The sequence below is a fragment of the Chiloscyllium plagiosum genome, unplaced genomic scaffold, assembly GCF_037043375.1.
Source record: "Chiloscyllium plagiosum isolate Xiang-an unplaced genomic scaffold, Cpla_swu_hap1 HiC_scaffold_4, whole genome shotgun sequence".
Lineage (NCBI taxonomy): Eukaryota > Metazoa > Chordata > Chondrichthyes > Orectolobiformes > Hemiscylliidae > Chiloscyllium > Chiloscyllium plagiosum.
Window position 1 is genome coordinate 24,552,164 of NW_028270142.1, and position 19,664 is coordinate 24,571,827.

The 19,664-nt window shown below is 39.4% G+C and overlaps 1 protein-coding gene across 3 annotated transcripts in view; it reads right to left on the reverse strand.

Moving 5' to 3' along the window:
- Positions 1-19,664, reverse strand: part of csmd3b (CUB and Sushi multiple domains 3b) — a 1,935,846-nt gene that overhangs the window by 415,548 nt on the left and 1,500,634 nt on the right. For all 3 annotated transcript variants that reach the window (XM_087986040.1, XM_087986041.1, XM_087986039.1), the window contains one exon: positions 8,626-8,742. In XM_087986040.1, coding sequence (XP_087842166.1) covers positions 8,626-8,742 — 117 coding nt within the window. The remainder of the gene's footprint in view (positions 1-8,625; positions 8,743-19,664) is intronic.

The window sequence follows — 19,664 nt, forward strand, 5'->3', positions numbered from 1 at the left end:
GACATTCAAAATAAAACAAACAGAAATTGCTGGAGAAACTCAGCAGGCCTGGCAATATCTGTGGGAGAAAACAGAATTAATGGTCCGAGTCTGATGACTCCCCACCAGAACTGAAGAAGGTCTCTTTTTATGGCCCCTAATTCAAAGGCTTCTGAAACTGGAATAAATGAGTTGCTGAACTAACTAGCTGAGTACCTGTAAATTCCTGTTACGTAATACTTCGGTCATGTTAGACTCGATCTGAAACAAGGATGAAGGTAGCCAGCAGTACTATTAACAGTAGCAACAACATCAATGGGTCTGTGCTACGGTACCTGTAACTCCACAGTGACAGGGCTTGTTTTTAAGCAGAGATGGGTAGATGGTAAGAAGCTAGTCAGCGAGGGCACAAGCTTCCTCAACATGCAGGAACATTAATTCTTGAGGCGGCTCAGTGTGGAATGTCAGTTGGTGACAGACTTGTGCAACCTAATGTAACAAGACCCGGGACAAAATGGATCTTGTGGCTGTGCTTTATTAGTAGTTGTCAAACACAGCACAGTCAAAAATAGAAATGAGCAGTCTACCATTGGTCCTACGTAGCATCTTCTTCACAGCACTTCTATGTAGGTTTGGCAGAGACATGGGGATTTAACTGCCAGCACTCTGAGTTTTGAAATCCATGAGGGTGCAGTAAAGACTGCTCCACTTTCTCCAAGGCGGGAGCATTGACTGTCTGGACAATAGGCAGATGGTGTGAATTACTTCTTGTGTCCTACTTGCTCATGTCAATGTACAATATCTTTCAATATTTCTTTGGGGCAGCTTGTGTACAGCTTATGCAGCACCTTCTTGATGCTATGCCTCAAGGAAACATTAGTTCTGATGACACAGGATAGTGCATGAGAATTTGAAAAGAAAACAAAGAAGTGTGAATGCTGGAAGCCAGAAACAAAAACAGAAACTGTTGGAAAAACTCAGCAGGTCTGTGGAGAGAAAGCAGCGTCAATGCCTCATGTCCAGTTTTGAAGCAGGGTTTTTCTTTTCTCTCCGCAGATGCTGTCAGACCTGCTGAGTTTCTGCAGCAATTTCTGTTTTCGAATGAGAATTTGAAGTGCTTTGAGACAAATCTTCACTTCCACATTTCCTCTTTAGCATCTCTGTCATGGCTCTAGAAGCTCCTATCTTTTTCAACAACTCCGAAATAACAGCATTTCCATCCAGATCACAACTTGGATCATATCACCAAGGCAAACTCTCCACCACTCTCACTTCCTCCACAATCCATTCTAGTTCACTATCTTGTCAGTCACCAGATAAAAATCCAAACCATTTGCCTGGACTGTTCCACCATAGTGAGAGTGTCTGTGGTGATGTATTGTCTGCATGAGTCTTGTATGAGGCACCCACAGCCATATTGTCTTCCTCTGAGGACTCACGATCATCCTCTTGGATCACTCCCTGATGAATGCTCAAAGGTTCAGTGCGAGAAATATATTAGAACGGTCATTAAAAGAATATTTTAAGGGATTCCTATGCACATTATTATATTTCATTGATGCCAAGGCAATGTTCTTGGCATTACAACTTTATAATCCTCCAATCAGATTTCCACATTTGCTCCTTACACTGGATGGCTCTTATTGTAAGCACAAAGTTACTTATTTGTGTGACTTATTTACTGATTCTTGGCAACCTTTAGGTGGAATTCCTCTGGTGACAAGCTTGGAAGTAGGGGGGCATGTAGTTAAGCAGTATCTTGCTATACATGAGCCACACAACCTTCCCAACCCCACTAGGGTTATGCCCTAGGCAGAAATCCCATGGTCAACCTTTGCCTCTCTGCTTTCAATTCAAGGCCGATGTAGGTAATTATTCACCACTGGAGAGCATCGTTTCACCAACACCCCCAACCCTGAGCCATTAACACACCCACAAGTGGACTATTGCAGTACAACATGCACAGCACAAGCACCAGCCAAATAATTCATCACCTCCACGGGATAAGGATCATCACTTGAGTAAAAGAGGAAACAAGGGATGGGGTACATTGTGAGGCAGCCCATGCCCTTGCTAACAATGCTAAATTGCCCATAGAGTTAGGTGCATTTGTCAGTGGTAAATATGGGGAATGGGTTTGGGTGGGTTACTCTTCGGAGGGTTGGTGTCGACTAGTTGGGCCGAAGGGCTTGTTTCCACACTGTAGGAAGTCTAAACTAACCTAATCTAGCACAGCCTCACCTCTTCTTTAGAAACAACCATCCCCTTCCGCCCACATTATTTCCTTGTGACCTAGTTATCCCTGTGATCCTGGGACTCCTGTGGCTGTTTCTCCTGCAGCATCTATAGCCTTCTCTGTAGCACTACTGAGTGAAGCAGCTGAAAGTCTCTCATTGGCTGACAGCTCTCGGAAGCTGAGGCTTCCTTCCCGGGGTCTTGATTCCAAGTGGAAGCCTGTAGCTGGACTCACAACTCCTTGACAGGGTGTGTAGTTTGACAGGATTATACGGAGAAGAGGCAATGCGGGTGCCTTATGCAGGTGAAGCAATTGCCACCTTAACAAGATTCCACCATTTGATGCTCAGTCGGTTAGTTAGTTAGTTAGTTAGTTAGCTCAGTCGGTTGGATTGTGATACAGTGTAATGCCAACAATTCCTGTACTAGGCTGAGACAGAATGAAGGTCTCAACTTTGCCATTCAATTGAGATATGGAGATCTTCAGGTCCAACCATTATCCCTGTTTAAGGAGAGAGCAGCTCTCTGGTCCAAGGGGAATACAATGACTTTACCTTTTACATTAGTCCTCCAAAGCATTTCCTCTATTGACTAGTTGGGTGGGTTATGGTTTTATTCTAATCTAACAAATCATTGTCAGAGGATCATTTGTAAAAGTGTTTTCTTATCGCCTTCCACATAGTTACTTTTAACATCACCCATGGACCTTTCATTGACCTTCTCCTATATTTTAATTACCTGCTGCCCATTGATGGCATGTAGAAAAGCACATTAGTTCTCACATGTTCATTAATGAGCATGACCTTCACAGAATTCAAAATAAAAAATTCCTCCCAGAGAAAACTGTACCCAATACTAAAGTTGTAAATTAATACGGACACAGAAGCAGTGTGTCAATTATAGAGTCATAGAGATATACAGCATGGAAACAGACCCTTCAGTCCAACCCGTCCCTACAAACCAGATATCCCAACCCAATCTAGTTCCACCTGCCAGCACCCGGCCCATATTCCTCCAAACTCTTCCTATTCATATACTCATCCAGATGCCTCTTAAATGTTACAATTGTACCAGCCTCCACCACTTCCTCATTCCATACCCGTACCACCCTCTGTGTGAAAAAGTTACCCCTTAGGTCTCTTTTATATCTTTCCCCTCTCACCCTAAACCTATGCCCTCTAGTTCTGGACTCCCTGACGCCAGGGACAAGACTTTGCCTATTTACCCTATTCATGCCCCTCATAATTTTGTAAACCTCTATAAGGATACCCCTCAACATCTGTCGCTCCAGGGAGAACAGCCCCAGCCTGTTCAGCCTCTCCCTATAGCTCAAATCCTCCAACTCTGGCAACATCCTTGTAAATCTTTTCTGAACCCTTTCAAATTTCACAACATCTTTCCAGTAGGAAGAAGACCAGAATTGCATGTAATATTCCAACAGTGGCCTAACCAATGTCCTGTACAGCCGCAACATGATCTCCCAACTCCTGTACTCAATACTCTGACCAAAAAAAGAAAGTATACCAAACACCTTCTTCACTATCCTATCTACCTCTAACTCCACTTTCAAGGAGCAATGAACCTGCACTCCAAGGTCTCTTTGCTCAGCAACACTCCCTAGGTCCTTACCATTAAGTGTATAAGTCCTGCTAAGATTTGCTTTCCCAAAAATGCAGCACCTCGCATTTATCTGAATTAAACTCCATCTGCCACTTCTCAGCCCATTGGCCCATCTGGTCAAGATCCTATTGTAATCTGAGGTAACCCTCTTTGCTGTCCACTATATCTCCAATTTTGGTGTCATCTGCAAACTTACTAACTGTACCTCTTATGCTCGCATCAAAATCATTTATGTAAATGATGAAAAGTATACGACCCAGCACCGATCCTTGTGGCACTCCACTGGTCACAGGCCTCCAGTCTGAAAAACAACCCTCCACCACCACCCTCTATCTTCTACCTTTGAGCCAGTTCTATATCCAAATGCCTAGTTCTCCCTGTATTCAATGAGATCTAACCTTGCTAATCAGTCTCCCATGGGGAACCGTGTTGAATGCCTTACTGAAGTCCATATAGATCACATCTACTGCTCTGCCATCATCAATCCTCTTTGTTACTTCTTCAAAAAATTCAGTCAAGTTTGTGAGACATAATTTCCCATGCACAAAGCCATGTTGACTATCTCTAATCAGTCCTTTTCTTTCCAAATACATGTACATCCTGTCCCTCAGGATTCTCCTCCAACAACTTGCCCACACCGAGGTCAGGCTCACTGGTCTTATCAGTGATCTTAGTCTGCCTAATGCACAAAGACAACAATTAGAAATTCTGATAAAATATCAGGGGTAAAAAGTCAATTGATTTCACTAATTAAGCACATTGAAAATTAGAAATGAGTATCTGACCTAGAACTGTAACTGAAACTTTAAAGAGGTTGCAACAAACAGATTTTTAAATGTCACAGGGCAATTGGAAATTGCTATAAAGAAACAAAAAATGACAGTCAGGGGATTTAGAAATGAAGGCACTGCAACAATAACAAGAAAGCTGTAACAAGTCTCTACAAATCACTTATTAGGCTTCAGCCGTGGTGCTTCATCCAGTTCTGATGATGTTTTAGGAACAATGTGAAGGATGCAGAAAGAGTACACAGTTAATTGATTTAAATGATATCAAAGTTGAGAGAATTCAGTTATGTAGTGAAATACCAGAAGACAAAATTATTCTCATTGAATCAGAAAAGGTTAACAGGACAATTCAGGGAGATGTTACAAATTGTCAAGATTTTGAATAAGTAATTGAGGAAAAATTATTTCCATTGGCAGGGGTATTGGTTTACAAAGGACTTATTAAGATGATTGGCAAAAGAACTAAAGAGATGAAAATTCTATTTTACGCTCCAAGCTGCTCTGATTTAGAATACACTGCCCAAAAAGGGATAATGAGAACAGGTCCAATAGTACTGTTTAAAGGGAAATAAATGTTGCTTTGAAAAGTAAACATGTGCAGGATTATGGAGAAATATCAATAGATTGGACTAATTAGATAGCTATTTCAAAGGTCCAGTGCAGGCAAAATGAGCTGTTTAATTAAATAGTTTTATTATATTTCATTTATATGTTAGGAGAAAATAAGGATGATAAAATGCAACATAGTGATTTGTTATATACTCAGTTCCTCAATGCTCATGGTGTCCATGTTTTTGTATTTTGCCAGATATATGCCCCTTATCTGTTGTTATGTCGAACCGTTATGTATTTTCCTTGCTGAAGGAGTCATGCTGTTGGATGGCTGCATAATCAATTGGGATGTTCCTGGGATCCATAAGGTCCATTATCAGTGTTTGTGATGAACAATGGATAAGCCTGCATCACTGTGAGGGGTACTGGCACTTCAGTTGTTTCATGCTTTATGCTTCCTGTCATCTGTGTGGGGCTGCAGTGACAGAGCTAGTTGAATTTAACTCCCGCTGCTTGAATTGTGCAACACCACAGTGACCAAAGATTGATAACTTCCCTTCACAAAAGATCTGTGTGAACACAAATCACTGGACATCTATAATGTTTTAGAATCCCTTTTTCATGTCTGTGTTTGCTCAGCACTTTCCTCTGAGCAAATGGAACTATCTGCATCTTGTTACAATTGAAATGGGAGGAAGGCAGTCTCTCGCTAGTCCTTCTAGTCATAACAAAAGTTTAATCTTTTTTATCCTGTTTCCAATATGACCAATTATTTAACTTATCAATGTTGGATTGGGAAGACAAAAAAAAAACATTTTTTGATATATTGTGATCACATTATTTATTCAGCAAAAATGTCAAGCTGCTTAATACACATTTTAAATAACAAAGTAAAAATATTTAACATTCTAAATAAACCCAACAATACAGATCAATTAAAATAACAAAATAAAGAACTTTCTCTGCAGAGATTAGTTTTGAAAAAAAGTCTTTAGTCAAACAATGATTAGTTCTTGAAGACCAAAATGGTTAGACAGAATGTGTTCAAGATGACTCTTAATGAGCAACCTAGCACACATGCTCATAATTACATGATAGATGTCACTAAACACAAGCAGTTTTTACTGACATCTTCAAAAATGTTGTTCCAGAGTCATCAAGAATTGAGAGGAATTTTTCATAATTAACCACCACACCATTTGTACAGGCTTCTCACAGGACTCTCTAGAAAGATTTTTTTACAGAAAAGCAGACATCGAGCTAGGTATCTTCTCTGTTTCAGCAACTGAATATCACTTTGAATAGAGATATTCAAATTAAAGTCATAAATCCTAGGTAGGTGATTTCCAGTTAATCTAAAATTAAGACAAACTAATTCTAGTAAATCCAGCACCTCCAGAAGTATGACAATTGTCATGTCCAAGAATTATCTTTAAAAAAAAAAGTCTCAATCCTTTTAGTAACTACATTTGACAAAAAAAAATTCAGGTCTCCAAATTCACCACGGTCCACAAGAATCCTAAGCATGAATCCTAAACAAAAAAAGGATTTCTGAGTTGACCACTATTAGTGTCAATGACGTGATTATGTTCACAATAAGAGACAGAAATGCAATAAAATGTTGCCCCCTGATTTTATTGATAGAAACATAAGGAGAAGAATATGCCTAACAGTCCTTTGACCTTGCTTCATTATTCAATGCAATCATGGCTGATCATGTACTTCAATGTCTTTTATCCTCTTACTGTCCCCATTTTGCATTTATATTGTTCTTAGAAATCTGTCGATCTGAACTTTAAACATGCTCAATTGCTAAACTTTCACATCTCTCTGGTAGTGAATTCCAAAGATTCACAACCATCTAAATTTTTTAAATTTCTCACCTCATAACAAAGTGTTTTCTGCCTTATTTTGAACTTGCATACCCTGGTTCTAGACTCCACAGCCAGGGAAAACATTTTACCTGAATCTACCCTATTCATTGAAGTATTTTATTGATTCAATTTGATTACTTCACATTCTTTGAAATTCTGGAGAATACCTGCCCAGGTCATGGGTCCAGAACTGAATGCCAGATTATAGTAAACAGATTAACTGAAACATGCGTAAATCAATCTGGCCTAGACATCCTTGGCAAGTACACATACGTTTCCTCCACCTTCTCTGAAGATGCAGCGTGTGTTTATTATCTTCCCCCTCCTGGAGCTCCAGTCTTTGTTGTCACGAGTGCTGTGCAAGGTGCAGAAGACCTGAACCTTCAGGAAATTTCCACTGGGTGCATACTGAAGTGTGCTTCAGATCTGACTGGGTATCTGAACCACAAATTTAGTAACACAAATGCTCACTCAATAATTTCATGTACTCATGTGACTTTTGTTGTAGCTTTCTTGAGCATGAGTCAGTGTGTTCCTTGGCTTCAGCCCTCCTCAAAGAACTGTCCATGCTTCCTACTTTGAGGTTTGAACATTCATGTGAAACTTCATTAATGCAGGATAAACATTTCACTCAGTTTGCTGGGTAATATGCACAAACAATTATCATTGGTAGATTACATTTGAGTTGAACATTGATGGAGTGGAAACCTTTTCAGTTAATGAAGTCTCCTGGGCGATCTGGGGGCATAACCATTGCCTTGTGTGTACAATCTATGTCTCTTTGACCTTGTGAGAAACCAGCCTGTGCAACTTAGTTCAACTCATCCTCACTGGCTTCATTATTAAGGAATTGTACTTACGTGCTGGAGAATGTGCTTGGATTAAAAGTGAAAGCAAATGCGCTGAATGTTTCAGCTGTTTAGATCTCTTGCTTATAACAGCAATCTACCCATACTGAAAGAATAAAATTCACCCCTTAAATTTAGACAATCAGTAAATTTCTATTTAACTTTAGCACCACCTGCCAAAGTAAAGCAGAAACAATTCTAATCCCACTGAGGATTGTCAAAAATATTGTAGAATCAATAAGAGGGCTGGCATGTTTGGAATGTTTAATGGTTGATGTTTAAGAGTAATGCTGCTTCACTCAGCAAAAAGGTATTGTCTCTCATCACAGATATCAAGGGAGAGAATCAGTTGGTCAGATTTTTTTGATTGTTCTCATTTATTTACTTCCTGGACTCTGGGCTACTTTCCAGTTCCACTCTACCATGCAGTTCTATTCAATGCCTCAAACCTCCCAATTTTCACAAAATCTCGATCAAGCAGAAGCGAATTCAATGAATAATTCTGCTAAAATACTCCTTTTTCCATGGACTACAATTAAAATGTAAACTCTCTTCATTGAAGCCAGTGTTGTGCTGATTTGTTCCAGATAGGACCAGATTGTCGTTGACTTGTTTCATCACAAATAATTTTCTGACTTCTTTCAACTCAAAATTGACTACATGACTTGAATATGATTAGACAGATTATAAGCAAAAACAAGTAACAATCTCGCAGATGCAGTTCATTACCTTTACCATGGGAAACCTCCACAGTCCATGTACAATTTAATGAATTTGGATAAAAGTCAGGATAACCAGGTGATAAAATAGTACCAGTGGGTCCTCGAACATCACCACCACATAGTGCTACAAAAGAGAAATAAAAAGAAAATCAATATCTAAGTGAAAAATTGAAGTCCTTTGGATCTTTTCAGCAGTAAGCAGGGGGAAAATGGTTAAAATCCACAAAAACATCACAGGACAACTATATTTCAATTGTAATCATAACCTCGGTATTTCCTAACATTACCACAAGTGATTCAAAAATATTTACAATGATCATACTTTTCTGTGGGAAAACTGTGCTATAATAAGTCAAAAAGAATTACTGCAAATCTTAAATTGTCAGGTGTTTTTCTTTTCCTCAAAAATAGATGTATTGTGAGCAGTCCCTTCAAGCCCATACAAACCTCTCAAGCCCAATTATGCATAGGAATTACGCCCATCAAATTGGTTTGAGAATTACTGTAAATTGTGCTACTCCATCTCTATTAGACAGATGTCTCTTTAGAGTGGTCTCCATGCCAGAATATAGCACTGTGTCACAGTCACTATCATTATAATCAAAATGGAAATGCAATCCATCCTTTGATTCAGGCTGTTAAAAGCAAAGACAATTCAGCAAAATACAAGGGTAATAGCAAGCCATTTGCTCTTTGTGGACATTTGGAGGGTACAGTTTGTAATGGGGGTAAAAAACCCTCGACCAGTATTTCTAAAATTCTGTTATTAATAACTGCGAAAAGCAATCATCTCTTGCCAGCTTCCCAACGCGCTGACAGTTTCAGCTGTTTTAAGCTGCTACTTACGCAGCATGCCACCCATCCTGACATGATAAATTCACTCCTAGGTCTGGACCGATCAGTCGACAGCCACTGAACTTCTCATTAAGCTTAGAACTACCTGCCTCAGTAAAGTGGATGGAATTCAAATTGCACTGTGGACTGTCTAAAATGTAAGATCGATGTCTTCCATACACAAGAGGGCTGGCATGTTGGGAATGCAGTTTGATATTTAAACAGGAGTAATGCTGCTTCACCTAGCAAAAGGCATTTCTGTTTGCTCAATAATGTTAAAGTTGCATCTGGCATATTTGATGATTCTCGTAGTTCACAGTTGTGATAGATATAAAATGTATTGAATAAAAACAGAAAATATCAAGAATATTCAGCAGGTCAAACAGCCTCTGTGGAAAGTAACAAGAATTAATGTTTCAAACCATGATGACTCTAGATCAGAAGTTGGAAAGTTTGAAATATTCTAAATTTGAGAGGGGAAAGTGTGGATGCACAAAAGGGAAAGTATGCAAAATGCAAATTGTTATTTTCTATTTTAAAACATTACAAAGTAAGTAATTTCACAGAATCATACAATTTTATTTCACAAAAGTTGATCATTAAGCCAGCTGTTTGAAGGAGTCCTGGTTGTTGTTTGTTCAGATGCCTACAATTCTTTTTTTCCCTGACGGTATGTGGCCAAATTTACTTTTGAGCATTACAATTGAATCTGCTTCCACCAAACTTTCAAACAGCATTCCCACATCATAACAACTTACATTATAAAAGTTCTTCTCATGCCTTCTCTAAATCTTTTGCCTTTTAAATTTTCACTCTTTAGTTAACAACCCATTACTCCTCATTTATCAAAAACCCTTGCAGTTTTGAACACCTTTTCAGAATTTCTCTGCTCTCTCAAGAACAATACTAGCTTCTATACTCTCCCTGTGTACCTGAAATTCTACATCCCAGGTACCATTATGGCCAATGTTCACTACGCACTTCACAATATCTTAACATTCTTTGTCACCTTGAAAGAGTTGTGTATGTAAACTTTGTTTATAAATTCCATTTAAATTTATACCATTATTTTGTATCACCTCATAATGTAAATTCTGCACTATACATTTTTCCAAATTTACTTCGTGGCTACCCATTTCAATACTTACCATATTATCTCCTGAAGCTTACTCCAATCTTCCTCACTCTTTTGTACTTTTGTGAGTGTTATCTCATCAGGAAATTTTGATTTCATGCCCAATATACCCAAGTCCAGGCCACTAACATGAATCAGAAAAGCAATATCTGATAGCATCCCTTGAAGAAAACAAACCTTCTGCCAGTCTGACAACCATCCCTTTACCACTACTCTCTGTTTGAATTGTGGTGTTTGCTCACTATATTTTCCAATAGTTCATAAAATGCTGGAGTATGCTGAGACAATATCTTGACCTATGTCTTGATTCAGTCTCCCACTTTAAAATTTCACCCATATTCTTTGATTACAGGTATCCTGATTCTGCATAAGTGTCATAGACATTCACTCCATGCAGAACCTTCTCAATTGCCAAGCTTTTAATTCTATTTTGTTAGAAAGGTTCAATATTAAAATTATTTTGTCCTATGACTTCATTCTATCAGTTTGATTGATAAGTTAAGAAGGAATCATTGGCAGCATGGTGGTGCTCAAAGCAGGTAGCAAGGGAGAAAGTAGGCAGAGGCAACTTATTAATGCAGCTAACAAATCAATTAAGGCTATTATTCAGAGGTTGCCTAGAATTTTCCATTCACTTCCTGCCCTATAGCCTAAATTGGCCCATTATTTTCCAGTTGGCCTGCAAGCCCTACTGTGCCATTAGGAAGCAGGCAAATACCTGGAACAAGCCTCCGGGCATCAGGTTGGGACAGAACATGAGATGGAGTGCAGAGCTCCAAGATCACTTTGAGGCTCCCCTTGCAGCCACCTGAATACAATCATCCCTGCAGGCCACGCGCAGACACTAATTCTCTCCACAATGGCAGTCTGGCAGTTGGAGCCATTTCATTCCTCAGGTTTACACCTAATGTTCAACAGACTTCTCAAGATGGGGGTGGTTGGCTTAGCTCAGTTGGTTGGATGGTTGGGTTATGAAGTAGTGTGAAGCCAACAGCGTGGGCTCAATTCTCATCACTGGTTAATGTTGCCATGAAGGATTATCCTCTCATCCTCTCTTCTCACACGAGGTATGGTACCCCTCAGATTAAATCACCAGTTGTCTCTGACAAATGAGACATCAGCCACATGATCTGGTAAGACTATGCCAACTTGACTTGGAGGTGCCCTCTTTTTCTCTTACCAGCAGAGGCAAGGGGTAGTTACTTTCATGCAATTGCCTTCCAGCTTTGAGAGTCTGTCCATTGTCCTTAATTAGATTGTGAGTACAGTCTTCGGCATTAGCTGGCTAATTCCTCAAAATTCTAGCTGGATTTGGTCTCAACGTCAGAAAGCTGAGCTGTCAATGAAAAAAATCCTGTCCTACCATGCACAAAGAAATGAACGTGAACAAATGATCTAAAATAACACATTTTAACTATTGACATTGTAATGACAATCAAATTTAATGCAACATCAGTAAAACATTATGTTGGTCAACTGTTTGTTCTGAAACGTGGCAAATGTTGCAGCAAATTTTATCAAGAAATATTACAACACTGTTTTAAAATTCCAAACGGAGAGTCAGAAAATGAGATTACAAAGTGGCATTTAAGGCTCAATGGACTACATATGGAAAGCTGGAGACACTTATTTAAAAATAAATGCAGAATAGGTTCTGAACTTCTAATCATTTATTCAACATTATTATGCCTCAGGTAGCGGGAAGATATTCAGAACTGTAATTAATGAATGAACCAGAGGGAATTATTTTCATTAGTGCCCTCAATCAACTTCCTGAATCTACTGTATTATGCAAAGCATGCCTGGAGGAGGGCAGAAAGCAAATTAAGACTTCATGTTATGGAGGAATGTCAGAGCTTTAATTAGTTTCCTGTCCAAATCAGGCATCCTAGTGATTACCTTCTCTATCATCTCTTACAATTTTAAAATTTTATAACAACTTTTTGGAATAAATTTTCAGCAAGGGGAAGACTTTCAATGCTCTGTGAAGAAAACAGAAAAGATTAAAGTTGGTCATTTTGCGGAAAAAAACCCATAGAACAGTCAATGAAGAAGGTAAACATGGACTTTAATGGATAACTTTGACAAGATTGAGGAATTACAAAATGGAGTGTCAAGCATGGAATTCAACAATATATTAATGGTATCATATACTTACCAAGGGTGCAAAATACAAGCTGCTTTCAATCCCTTTCTCAATAAGTTACCAAACAATGAACATTTACTCAGCCAAGTAAATATTGTGGTAATCTAACACTGAGGGCAAAAGTGAAATAATTCTGCAGAAGGGTCCGAAGAGTCTTCAGTTCTGAAGTTTGGCCACTGGACCTGAAACGTTAATGTTGTTTTCTCTCCACAAATGCTGCCAGACCTGATGAGTTCTTCCAGCAATTTCTGTTTGTGTTTTTGATTTCCAGTATCTGTAGTTCTTTTGCTTTTTTGTGTGTTTGAGGTAACTCTGGTTTAGATTGAATTGTGTAAAATCAATATGCTATTTGGAACCCTTATATTTCTTATGGCCTCTGTGCATTCTTGAACATGTCCTTATGATGAATACAGAATAGATCAGATTGAACAGAAAGTGATTAAGGCACAAAGGGTAAGGTTAGCTTAGGCTTAGGTTTTTACAACTCTGATTCTTTGCCCCAAAAATCACAGTGATAGACATCTACTCAGTTTCAATTGCTTCTCTAGGAGCCTTACAAAGAAAACAGATGCAAGCAAAAGTGACAAGAAAACAGATACAAGCATTAGAATCCCGATTTGGAGATGCCGGTGTTGGACTGGGGTGTACAAAGTTAAAAATCACACAACACCAGGTTGTAGTCCAACAGGTTTAATTGGAAGCACACTAGCTTTCGGAGCGACGCTCCTGATGAAGGAACGTCGCTCCGAAAGCTAGTGTGCTTCCAATTAGAATCCCAACAGTGTGGAAACAGGCCATTCAGCCCAAATGGTCCATACCAACCTTCCAAAGAGCATCCGACCCAGGGCCATTCCCATACTCTGTATTTCCTATGGCTAATCTATCTAACCTGCACATTTTTGGACTGTGGGAAGAAACCAGAGCATCTGATGGAAACCCACGCAGACACAGGGAGAATGTGCAAACTCCACACAGACAGTCACCCAAGGGGGAAATCAAACCTGAGTCCCCTGGTGCTGTGAGGCAGTAGTGCTAACTACTGAGCCATCATGCCACCCAAGTGGTTCCTTGCCCCATTCCAGTTGATTCCACATATCATTTAATAATCTGGAATATTAACATTAAGAATGGCATTGGGCTTTGCTTGGATTCCTTCCACCTGCCTCGGTCCTTTAAGACAGGCCTCAGCACCTTAGTATGAGAGTAATGCAAATTGAGCAACTTTCTCTACAGACTTGAGTCTTCAGGCTCTGGAGTTCAGCTCGTTTTTTTTTGTGTGAGAGGGCTTGCACTCCCTAATGTCAGATCCTCTGATTATCTGTCTTCTGACCCCTCTTGTGCTGCTAGTGCAATGACCAAAGGACTATCACAGATATTAAGAGTCTGGATTAAAGAACAGAAGAAGGTAATATGGGCTTTTACAGGTTGTGAAGATGTGACGAGAGAAGTGCCACAATGATTCATCCTCAGCTTCAATAGCTACTATTATGTTAATGACTTGGAAGAGGGGACAGAGAGCAACATAGCCAAATTTGCTGACACTACCAGAATGAATGAATGGGCATTGTTGTGCTGTTGACTTTAGGAATCTTTAAGGGGTTATAGATAGGTTGAGTGAGTGGGAAAAAACACCGCAGATGAACTTTAATGCAGGAAAGTGAGAGATCATGCACTTTGGTAGGCAGTACAGTCATAGAATTATGGAAATATACAGTATGGCAACAATCCCTTCGGTCCAACTTGTCCATGCTTGACCAGATATCCTAACCCAATCTAGCTTTTGGCCAATGTCCCTCCAAACCCTTTCCTAATTATATAGCCATCCAGATGCCTTTTAAATGTTGTAATTGTACCAGCCTCCACCACTTCCTCTGGCAGCTCATCCCACACATGCATCACCCTCTGCATTAAAAAGTTGCCCCTTAGATCCCTTTTAAATCTTTCCCCTCTTACCTTACATCTATGACCTCCAATTTTGGACTCCCCTACCCTGGGGAAAACCCTCGGCTATTCACCCTATCTATTCTCCTCATGATTTTATAAACTTGTATAAGGTAATCCCTCAGCCTCTGATACTCGACAGAAAATAACCCCAGCCTATTCCGACTCTCCCTATAGCTCAAAACCTCCAATCCTGACAACATCCTTGTAAGTTGTTCCTGAACCTTTTCAAGTGTTACAACGTCCTTCCTATCGTAGTGAGACCAGAATTGCATGCAATATTCCAACTGATGTCCTGTACAGCCACAACATGACTTCCCAACTCCATATTATATATACCAAGTATCAAAAGGACAACTATTGTTTAAATGGAGTGAGACAACAAAATGTGCATGTCTGTCCTCACAAACGCCCGCTGCCTGAACCTGTTAATGGCCACATTAGCTGGGCCCAGGAACAAACCTGGTCCTTTAGTCAGCATAACCCCTGAGCTCAGAATGTGGGGCTGAAGTGCAACTACAAAAGAACTAATGACAACCTCTTTAAATAATAAAACAGGAGCTGCAAATGAAAGTAAATAGCATAAACATGGAACAAGGTTTCCTCTAGGCCATATGTGGCTTCATAGGGTTAAAATCAAATGGCCTCATTCCTGATGAAACGTCAATTTTCCTGCTCCTTGGATGCTGTCTGACCTGCTGTGCTTTTTCAGCACCACTCTAATCTTGACATATGTGGCTTCATACCCAATGAACCTCCTTAAATATTTTTTGCATTTCTACCTCAGATCCTCAATCAAAAGAGGAAGAATCTCTTTTAGAGGTTCACTAATGGGCATCTTTACTGCTGGAAAGCAGACTTTTATGCCAAGGTATTTCCAGGCAGTGGATACGGATGAAAAAATAGAGAGTGTGCAAAGACCACAAATGGAATTCCCTCTCAGTGGCTACTGTGCGATTCTAGATCTCAATGGTCCTGTATATAATTCCAATGGCAAATTTCAATACATAGAGGTCAATTCATTTAGAAGCTTACTGCATGATTGAATTGCCTCGTTTGGAAAGGGTGGATGCTAGGAAATTGTTTCCGTTAGGCGAGGAGTCTAGGACCCATGGACACAGCCTTAGAATTAGGGGGGGTAAACTCAGAACAGAAATACGGAGGCATTTCTTCAGCCAGAGAGTGGTGGGCCTGTGGAATTCATTGCCGCGGAGTGCAGTGGAGGTTGGGACGCTAAATGTCTTCAAGGCAGAGATTGATAAATTCTTGATGTCACAAGGAACTAAGGGCTACGGGGAGAATGCGGGTAAGTGGAGTTGAAATGCCCATCAGCCATGATTGAATAGCGGAGTGGACTCGATGGGCCGAATGGGCTTACTTCCACTCCTATGTCTTATGGTCTTATGGTAGTTAGGGAAAACATTTTCTCTTCCCACCTCCCTCCCCACTTCTGCCCAAGCATAAACATTGTCCTTTTTCTGCTTGCTTTCATGTTTGTCTTAATTTTTTCAATAATTTTGCTTCAACATATATATACACTACAGTGTTATGATTAATCTTAATACAATTTCAGCTCTAAATAGTACAGGCTTTAATTATTGTCTGTTGCAGTACCAACTATTGGTGACTTGTGGTTGGGGTAATGTGTTGCCACCAACTTTCCTTTCTCAGCTGATATCTTAAGATGGGACTGGAATCCAAGCCTTCTTGCTCAGTGACGTTACCACTATACCACTATACCACTATACCTTACAAATTCTTTCCATACTGATTCTAAGAGCTTGTTTGGTTAACAATGGTACAGGATAAACCACTCAGATTTTAAAGAAAAATGATGTTTGTCTTACACAAGATTTAGTTTAATGCGATAGGTACAAGTAACACTGGTAATTTAGGTCTCAATACTAAACCATCAGGAGTCAAAGTTGACTCATCTGAGTCCATCAGGATCTCAAGGTAGACTGCACTACTCCAACCAAAGATTCTGGCACCTTGTCAGATTGCATAGAGTTTAATGCTATTTCAACAACAAATCTTTCAGTGCCAGAGGCTCATACACAGTTTCTAATCATCACCACAAAACCACACAGAAAATTCCAGATACAAGTACTTATTGTTTGACCTCCATGCACACAGTGGCCATCTTCCTCTCCAATGTCTCCATTAATGAAGATTGCAAGGTCAGTCCAGGGGTTGATGGCTCACTTTAAGCATAACAATTCTTGAGCAGGAAGCTTGCGAGAGCAATGGAAACTGACGCAGTTTCAGACTTCCCTCAACTTCCAAAAGGAGCATCGATACCACCACCCTGAACTGGGAGTTAACTTCCAAATTCATTGTTGAGTGGCAATTTGCTGAAACAGTTGTTCACTTGCTAGACAACCCACCTGATTTCTACTTGATATTAATTAGGTGAGAGGTGGACAAATTCTATCACAGACATGCAATCCATTCCAATAAATTAATGCCCATGGGGTTAGGATGAACATTTACTGGACTGCCAGTGATTTCAGTTTGCCAGTAACAGTGTTCATGAAGCTCAGTGAAGGAAGTATTGTTTACGCTGTTTCCATCTTTCTATGCTTTTTACTCACCTTCACACCAAGCCCTGTTATGACATGAGTTGCTTTTAGCACAGCCAAACCATTTTCACACACTCTCACACCTATTATCACATTACATGATATGCTTTCAGCACAGACCACTTCAGCTCTCAATATCACTTACTCAGCTTCTCTTCTGTCTTGGCCTGCTCTCCGTAATCCCTTTGTTTACCTATCCCTTTCATGTCTGGCTCTTTAGGCTCCATCTCCACCTACCCACTCACCATCCCCTTCACCATCACCAATCTCACCCCTGCACCTTGTTTTCAACCTAAATATCACTTTTTCCTAGCTGCTATCAATTCTGATGAAGAATCACCGGACTCAAAATGTTAACTCTGCTTTCTTCCCATGTTTGCTGAGTTCTTGTTTAAGATCTCCAGCATTTACATTTCTTTGGTTTTATTTGAATATTTCCGTTTCACTCAGTTCACCTAACAAACTATAACTGGATATGGGGAAAAAAAGTAAATCACCATAGTTCAGCAAAAGAAAACTTGTCTAAGATACCACATGGAGGAATCAAGTGGCCCAAAGACTTAATTTGCTCCTTCATCACTGGAACTGAAATTTGAATCCAATCCTGAAGAACAGTTATAATTTCCTATGTCTGCTATTTACAACAAAACTAATAAATATAGACTTAGCCCAGTTCTGTACAAATCCAGAAAACAAACTTTTGCAGTTACTTCGGATAATAACATATAATTTAATTCAGCTGGACTATAAGGCAGGTTGCATTGCTAAAATAAACTCCATTCTGTAAATCCAGTGCTGTTGCTGTATAAAGAAAATTGCATTAAGTATCTAAGCTATGCTGTTTTGTCTAACCTTAAAGTGCTCAATAGCATGTGAAATATCTGATTCCACACTCTGATAATCTTTGGGTGGATTTGGAACAAACCTTTACAATATTATTGTGTGTTTATTAATGCACTTTTGATCTATGCAAGATCATATTGTAAAAAATATCACTGTTTAGCATCTGCCACTATTTTTAATAGTTGAAATTTGACATAGACAATACTGAAAAGCAACCTCATGTCAGTCCTGGCGAACAGACAACATCTGTGAAATCATGCAAGAAAATGTTTGTCAAGCTAAAAAAGTAACAGTGGCTAAAACATTATATCTATAATCAGACACTATTCTGTGAAAGATATTATCCGCTTTTATGCCAGTTACACTGAGAATAATTGCTTTTGGTACACAAGTCATGCTGCATTTAAAAATGCTCCATTTTATACTCTAGGTTGAGATTCTAATAATAGTCTTTCCTGCTCACTCACAGCTGCTTGGTAGAGATTTTTAAAATCCCTACGCTGGAATAAATAGTGACATTTATAGTAGGATTTGAGTCTAATAATAATGCATTGCATTCCTACATGAGAGCTCCAATTAGAGTTCAGCTCCATTATTTAATCTAAGCTACATGTTCAATATATTTTTCTTTTTTTAAAAAAGCTTTAAATTAATTACTTTATATATTTATGCCATAACAGAATACTCCATGAGATGAGCAATTCAGACCACTTGTTCAGGATTTCATCAAAGGGTCAGCTTTGACCCACCAATTGTCTCTATTTTTTTGTATTTATGTTACAGAAAGCCTTGTATCTATAAGAATGAGGAAATGCATGGCTGCATAGATGTTACTGATATAATTTACAGTTTTACAGTCAGGGATTGCTGGCATTCTAAATTCTTCATCTTAATTTCCGAATGTCAATTTTCCAAAGAATAAGAATTTAATATTTTTCTCTTTGCTAAATTTTTGCCCAGCATCCAGTATTTAGTTTCAGGTCGTAGCAACAGTCCAAGAGTGCAAATGTGCCATGCCAGACTGGCCCTTCCAAAGATAGTAGGGAAACAAGCAACATATTCAAGAGCATTGTAAAGTATTTTTACATTTTGAGCTGGCTATTTTAGCTGAAAACGTGGGTATGTAGGTGACTGGGAAGAGGGTTAATGGATAAAGGTGGTTGTAGGCAGTGGTGGTGGGGGAGTGGGGAGGCGCGATGCATTGATGGTTATCAGCTGAAAACTTAAGACACATAGAGTTCAACTAAATAAATGACACAAGAAGCAGTGAGCACGGGTAAAGAGGCAAAGAAAATCAGGACATTGACAAAAAATTGGAACTTTTCTACCTGAGTGTCTGTTGAAAAGGCAGATTTGTTTTCAGGTGAGATGCATGACTTCTGAAATGGAGGGCCTTTACCAGAGCGAAACAACTAAGGGCATGCCTCAAGCTCCCTGGTCAAATAGGGAGAGCAGTGGGGATGACACGATTAAAGGAAGGATCTCTGTTCAAAGGGTTCCTGGTATGTTGCAGAAAATCTCACCAATATTTCGACTTGTCAGGCACAGCAAGCACAGAAATGGAC